Below are 8,181 nucleotides of genomic sequence, written 5' to 3' on the forward strand. Positions count from 1 at the left end.
TGTTTCGTCTTAATCAATTTGAAAAGATTTGACTTTTTTCAAGAGTATGACTTATTCTAATAACTAAGGATTTTCCTATATGCTTAGATTACCTTAGCCGTATTTGGCTATTTGTTTGGACTTGTTGGTCCTCAATGCTCTTCTACTTTGTACTTGTTTTGACTTTCTAACTATTTTCATCTGAACGCCATTGATGAGCCTTAAATAGACGAAATGCGCGTCTGGTGTAACAAATCAAAATCCTGATACCTTTAATAACTGGAGTCGCCTCCATGTAATACCCCACAATAAATGGTGATCAAATTTACAGACGACAACTACAAATGCATTGGAAACTACTAAATTATAGGCTATATTGCTTTTGCACTCTATTTATAAAAAAAATATTGGAGTTTGCCATTAAGAATTGAGGAAATTTCCCTATTTAATGCTTTCTGATTTCAATTTTAAGGTGGGTTTTTTTAATCAGACTAATAAAGTATAAAACATTGTAAGTGAAAGTTCTCCAAACATAACTAAATCAAAGTTGTGGTCTGTTGGTAGCTTGCTCGCATCAGCCGAGACATCATTAAATTTGAAAGACCATTGATAATCTGTTTATCTCTTCTTTTCATAGTATCATCAATGACGTAGGTTAATGGAGTCATTCATTCAGTTCAACTCAACTCAACTGTGAAAATCATATACTACTCAAGTAGCGTGATATGCAAAAAGTATCACAAAAATGATCATATTTGAGTAGGATAGCGGTAAATAGGAATTCAACAGAAATACTGTATTGGAAATTTGAATTTGAATGTCATAAAATAATGGCTTTTCTTTTTTAGATATACATCTACAAGTAACATGTACATAACGTGTGATTATTATTTTTAGATATTACGATGAATCATGGTGAATATAATGAAGTTATTCCCAAACATATACAAGGTAAGTTAATTGATGTAAGACATTGGAACATTACTTGATCATAATACAAGGCTTGTTTAGTGCATATACCTAGAAAATTCCTATGTTTTGCTTGATAAGGGTTCGTATCAAGGAAATATGAGTTCGATAGTTTTCATTTTCTGTGTCCATCTGTCAACTGATTTTAACTCAAAATTTAAAAAGAAAGTACAAACTATTTTTAAGCAACCAAACAACAAAAGCAAATGAAGAGCCCATGTTTTGCAGTTCCATTTAACACGGAGCACTAGTCTGTCAACACGGATGCTGTTGATTCGTAACTTGTTCGAGGGAGGTGCAGTTGTTTCTTAATTCATTAGGATAGTCAGTTTTCCTATCAGAGGCCTGAGGTTTTCTCTCGACACTCCAGCCTCCTCCACCAATAAAACCTTACCTCAACAAAACAGTCAATAGTGCTGAAAGTGGCATTAAACTTCAATCAAATTGAATAAATTAAAAGACAAGTATGATATATAAAGACAGAATATGATATCACAAGATATCTGGTGTCAAAAAGGTATGTGAATTTTTCTTCAGCACACAATTTTAAGCTTTACGAAATGCTAAAACAACCGTGAAAAATGTATTGCTTTGTCGGCATCAGTATTTAGGATATGTTTATTATCCAGATTCATTTTGTAAGTGATGTCCGTTTTTTTAGTTTGTGTTCATTGGCTTCTTTTATACAACTTGCATTTTGACCATGGAGTAGTATTTAAATAATGTTGGATGCTTTTTGAGATCTGCGTCACCAACTTGAAGGAACAAAAAAACGTAAAAAATTTGCGTTGGAATGAGAAACTTAACACTTATAAATTAAAGGATTAAAATCATAAACAAAGATCGCAAATGTATTGTTCCTGGTAGAAATTATTACAAAACAGAAAAGGTCACATGTACTTTACAATAAGGAAGAACAATAATTACATCGCAGATATAAGAACCAACTATAAATCTGTTAAAAAGAGTGTTTTACATATCAGACTGATTTGTACCAGGAAAAACAATCTAGCAAAAACACAGAATAGACGTAGCAGGGTATATATATATCTCCCTATGACACAACGTACAGGTCTGAAACTACTCGCAGCTTCTGACAGCTAGTTCAGTCAGACTATATAACAACTTATTAAAAGGATCATACATTTAAGACTGAAGTAACAATCAATACACTTTCAACATCCAATACCTTTAATATAAATACGTCATACATAATCATATATGTGGAGTTTCTGGAGTAAAACTGATATATTCAAATAGAGGAAAGGACAGGTATTGCTGCTATTTTGATTTATTTGAGAGAATTAACGAAAACAAATAATTAAAAAACCGGTAAATTTAGTTGAATTTGTCAATTAAATGAAATTGAGATGAGTCTTTACTGAGTTTCTCCCCTTTTCTTATTTACAAACATTAGTATCCAGGTTATCTCAAGTTTCAAATATTTCATATAGCCACTTCAATAAAAGATTATTAACATTGATCTCTGTGATAAATAAAAGAAAATGGCATGAAATTGTTGGTGTCATCAAACCTTGATAGTTAAACTTAAATTCCGTATCAAAGTAGATTGGCTGTTTTTCATTTTTTATTTTATATTTTGCAGAGCAGTTCGAAAGACGTTTGGAACAGTGGAAGGAGGATGATCAACTGTTTGTTAGTACTGAAGTAGAGAAGCATGTAATGCAAAAGGTTTTGACACAAAGTTCAGTTACCCTGGTCGGAAACTCAGGCACCGGAAAAAGTTTTCTTTCTAAACACATTGCCCTCATAATGATGAAACATGGCTATACTGTAATTCCATGTAATAAACCTGAAGATATTGGTAAATGGTTTAAACATGGCAGGAAAACATTGTTTTTCTTTGATGATGTTTGTGGCAGATATACTCTTAATCAACAGATTTATACTGACTGGAAACACAATCTTGATTCCATTACATCTATTCTCACAGACCAATGTTGTAAAATAATATCAACGTGTAGATTAGAAGTTTACAACGATGAACGTTTTAGATATCTCTCTATGTTCAAAATCTGCAAAGTCGATTTAAGTTCACAAGAATTCAAACTTAGTTCCACTGAAAAAATGACTTTAGCTGCAGTGTACTTTAAGGACAATACTGATGAAGTAAAGGAACTTTCAGAAAAATATGATTTTTTTCCACTTTTGTGTAGCTTATATCAGAAACAGAACCTCCAAAAAAATATAACCATTAGCTCTTTTTTTAGCAACCCTTTTGATTTTTTTAAAGATCAACTTGAACAAATGTATAGCGAGAGTGATGCTGGTAAGATGCAGTACTGTAGCTTAGTCCTTTGTGTGATGTTTAACAACACATTAACAGAAGAAAACATGTCCACAAAAGACAAGCAGATCGAGGTAGTTTTAGAAGTATGTGAACTATCTAACGAAACACCTATTAAAAGTTTAAAGAAATCCCTCGAAATACTTGAAGGTAGCTATGTAGTCAAGGAGGATAGTACATACAAAATAATCCATGATAAGTTGTTTGATTTCCTGGCTAAGTACTTCGGTGAGAAGATGTTACAGCTCTTTTTTTATCATGCTCATACTGATTTCATTGCTGAGAGATTCATTTGGAAGATAACAGAAAGCATGAGCACAGAAATAGAGTTTGTGATACAAATACCTGATAAATATGTAGATAAATATATAGAAAGATTGCTGAGAGACTGGAAGAACGGTTATGTGGATAGTGTATGTCATAACAGAAACATGAAATCTACTTTATTTACAGAAACATTTGTTACACAATTAAATCAACTTGATCAATCAAAGCAACATGATCTTCATTGTACTAAAGATATTTACAGTAAAGATATAGCACTTGCTGGAACTTGTTATATGGGTACTGTTGATCTTGTCAAATGGTTGATAAGTATGAATAGTGACATTAACTACAGTAGAGAGGATGGTTCGTTTCCTTTATTATGGGCAAGTCAGGAAGGACATGTTGATGTTGTTAAAGAACTGATACAACATTCAGCTGATGTCAATAAGTGTGACAATAATGATGTATCACCTCTGTATAAAGCAAGTCAGAGTGGACATATTGACGTTGTTAAAGAACTGTTACAACATTCAGCTGATGTCAATAAGTGTGACAATGAGGATACATCACCTCTGTCTATAGCAAGTCATAATGGACATGTTGATGTTGTTAAAGAACTGATACAACATTCAGCTGATGTCAATAAGTGTGACAATGAGGATATATCACCTCTGTATAGAGCAAGTCAGATTGGACATATTGATGTTGTTAAAGAACTGATACAACATTCAGCTGATGTCAATAAGTGTGACAATGAGGATATATCACCTCTGTCTACAGCAAGTCAGAATGGACATGTTGATGTTGTTAAAGAACTAATACAACATTCAGCTGATGTCAATAAGTGTGACAATGATGGTACATCACCTCTGTCTAGAGCAAGTCAGAGTGGACATATTGACGTTGTTAAAGAACTGTTACAACATTCAGCTGATGTCAACAAGTGTGCCAATGATAGTACATCACCTCTGTCTAGAGCAAGTCATAATGGACATGTTAATGTTGTTAAAGAACTGATACAACATTCAGCTGATGTCAATAAGTGTGACAATAAGGATGCATCACCTCTGTATATAGCAAGTCATAATGGACATGTTAGTGTTGTTAAAGAACTGATACAACATTCAGCTGATGTCAATAAATGTGACAATAATGATGTATCACCTCTGTCTAGAGCAAGTCAGAATGGACATGTTGACGTTGTTAAAGAACTGATACAACATTCAGCTGATGTCAATAAGTGTGACAATGATGGTACATCACCTCTGTATGGAGCAAGTGGTAATGGACATGTTGATGTTGTTAAAGAACTGATACAACATTCAGCTGATGTCAATAAGTGTGCCAATGATGGTACATCACCTCTGTGTATAGCAAGTCATGATGGACATGTTAATGTTGTTAAAGAACTGATACAACATTCAGCTGATGTCAATAAGTGTACCAATGAGGATGTATCACCTCTGTCTATAGCAAGTCATAATGGACATGTTGATGTTGTTAAAGAACTGATACAACATTCAGCTGATGTCAATAAGTGTGCCAATAATGGTGTATCACCTCTGTATATAGCAAGTCATAATGGACATGTTGATGTTGTTAAAGAACTGATACAACATTCAGCTGATGTCAATAAGTGTGACAATGAGGATACATCACCTCTGTCTAGAGCAAGTCATAATGGACATGTGGATGTTGTTAAAGAACTGATACAACATTCAGCTTTTGTCAATAAGTGTGACAATGAGGATATATCACCTCTGTATAGAGCAAGTCAGAATGGACATGTTGATGTTGTTAAAGAACTGATACAACATTCAGCTGATGTCAATAAGTGTTACAATGAGGATATATCACCTCTGTATAGAGCAAGTCAGAATGGACATGTTGATGTTGTTAAAGAACTGATACAACATTCAGCTGATGTCAATAAGTGTACCAATGAGGATGTATCACCTCTGGCTATAGCAAGTCAGAATGGACATGTTGATGTTGTTAAAGAACTGATACAACATTCAGCTGATGTCAATAAGTGTTTCAATGAGGATGTATCACCTCTGTCTGTAGCAAGTCAGAATGGACATGTTGCTGTTGTTAAAGAACTGATACAACATTCAGCTGATGTCAATAAGTGTGCCAATGATGGTACATCACCTCTGGCTAGAGCAAGTCAGAATGGACATGTTGATGTTGTTAAAGAACTGATACAACATTCAGCTGATGTCAATACGTGTGACAATGAGGATACATCACCTCTGTATAGAGCAAGTCATAATGGACATGTCGATGTTGTTAAAGAACTGATACAACATTCAGCTGATGTCAATACGTGTGACAATGATGGTACATCACCTCTGTATATAGCAAGTCAGAATGGACATGTTGATGTTGTTAAAGAACTGATACAACATTCAGCTGATGTCAATAAGTGTGCCAATGATGGTACATCACCTCTGTCTAGAGCAAGTCAGAATGGACATGTTGATGTTGTTAAAGAACTGATACAACATTCAGCTGATGTTAATAAATGTAACAATAATGATGGTACATCACCTCTGTATGGAGCAAGTCAGAATGGACATGTTGATGTTGTTAAAGAACTGTTACAACATTCAGCTGATGTCAATAAGTGTGACAATGAGGATATATCACCTCTGTCTAGAGCAAGTCATAATGGACATGTTGATGTTGTTAAAGAACTGATACAACATTCAGCTGATGTTAATAAATGTAACAATAATGGTGTATCACCTCTGTATATAGCAAGTCAGAATGGACATGGCGATGTTGTTAAAGAACTGATACAACATTCAGCTGATGTCAATAAGTGTAACAATGATGGTACATCACCTCTGTGTATAGCAAGTCAGAATGGACATGTTGATGTTGTTAAAGAACTGATACAACATTCAGCTGATGTCAATAAGTGTGACAATGAGGATATATCACCTCTGTATGGAGCAAGTCATAATGGACATATTGATGTTGTTAAAGAACTGATACAACATTCAGCTGATGTCAATAAGTGTAACAATGAGGATACATCACCTCTGTCTATAGCAAGTCAGAATGGACATGTTGATGTTGTTAAAGAACTGATACAACATTCAGCTGATGTCAATAAGTGTGACAATGAGGATATATCACCTCTGTATGGAGCAAGTCATAATGGACATATTGATGTTGTTAAAGAACTGATACAACATTCAGCTGATGTCAATAAGTGTAACAATGAGGATACATCACCTCTGTCTATAGCAAGTCAGAATGGACATGTTGATGTTGTTAAAGAACTGATACAACATTCAGCTGATGTCAATAAGTGTGCCAATGATGGTACATCACCTCTGTGTATAGCAAGTCAGAATCGACATGTTGATGTTGTTAAAGAACTGATACAACATTCAGCTGATGTCAATAAGTGTGAAAAGAATGGTGCATCACCTCTGTATATAGCAAGTGAATATGGGGATGTTGATGTTGTTAAAGAACTATTACAACATTCAGCTGATGTCAATACGTGTTACAAGAATGGTGAATCACCTCTGTATATAGCAAGTCAGAATGGACATGTTGACGTTGTTAAAGAACTGTTGAATCATTCAGCTGATGTCAACAAATGCGACGACAAAGGTCAGAAACCTCTTTATGTGGCACATATGAATGGTCATTTGAAAATAGAAGAATTACTTTTAGGAACAAGTGCAAGTCAACATTGATGTCACAATGATTAATTCCACATTGCTATTTTCGTTATTTCGTGTTTTGACAAATGCTCATATTGCAATTTTGTCTGTATATTTCCTACTTGAAGCTAAGATATGTTAAGGAGTCAATGGTTAACTAATTAACAACCCTTTAGACTTACACCTGTATCTTTTTGTTAATTTTAAATTCCCAACTAGATGAACAATGGTATGTGCTCTAATGAATCGTGGATTATATACTAGAAAATCCGCTAAATTATAAAATATTCTCTATGTGTTTAAAATTGATTAACTCCAAATATAACATTTAATTATTTGTACTTTCCTAAATTAATGCTAGAAACAATTTGATAACGTGTTACTAAGTTATCGAACCGTACTGCTAGTAATTTTTACATTACTTTTGAATTCTTGGTTAAGTTTGATGTCTGACTGATGTGTTCCCATTATCTTTTTGTTGTTCAGTTTGATGTCAGACTGATGTGTTCCCATTATCTTTTTGTTGTTCAGTTTGATGTCTGACTGATGTGTTCCCATTATCTTTTTGTTGTTCAGTTTGATGTCTGACTGATGTGTTCCCATTATCTTTTTGTTGTTCAGTTTGATGTCAGACTGATGTGTTCCCATTATCTTTTTGTTGTTCAGTTTGATGTCAGACTGATGTGTTCCCATTATCTTTTTGTTGTTCAGTTTGATGTCTGACTGATGTGTTCCCATTATCTTTTTGTTGTTCAGTTTGATGTCTGACTGATGTGTTCCCATTATCTTTTTGTTTTTCAGTTTGATATTTGATAATGTCGACTTCAGTGAGCCATATATAATGTAACAGTTAGTATACAATTTAAAAAGATATGCTATGCTATTAAGTGACAATTCTAAAAAAAACTGAGATTATTATAAAATCTTAAACAAAGATAATGCTCCAGATAAGCCTAATTAGTTACACAGAAG

General features: G+C 33.8%; 1 protein-coding gene across 1 annotated transcript; it reads left to right on the forward strand.

Moving 5' to 3' along the window:
- The first annotated feature begins 884 nt into the window (after positions 1 to 884).
- LOC134727855 (ankyrin-1-like) lies at positions 885 to 7,669 on the forward strand. The gene is made up of 8 exons (XM_063592250.1): positions 885 to 930; positions 2,555 to 4,108; positions 4,355 to 4,804; positions 5,147 to 5,296; positions 5,345 to 5,494; positions 5,741 to 5,913; positions 6,244 to 6,388; positions 6,833 to 7,669. Exons 1-8 carry the CDS (start codon positions 885 to 887, stop codon positions 7,240 to 7,242), a joined length of 3,078 nt encoding a protein of 1,025 aa, XP_063448320.1. The 3' UTR covers positions 7,243 to 7,669.
- The last annotated feature ends 512 nt before the right edge of the window (positions 7,670 to 8,181 follow it).

Source organism: Mytilus trossulus, chromosome 8, assembly GCF_036588685.1.
Source record: "Mytilus trossulus isolate FHL-02 chromosome 8, PNRI_Mtr1.1.1.hap1, whole genome shotgun sequence".
In the NCBI taxonomy this organism is placed as follows: domain Eukaryota; kingdom Metazoa; phylum Mollusca; class Bivalvia; order Mytilida; family Mytilidae; genus Mytilus; species Mytilus trossulus.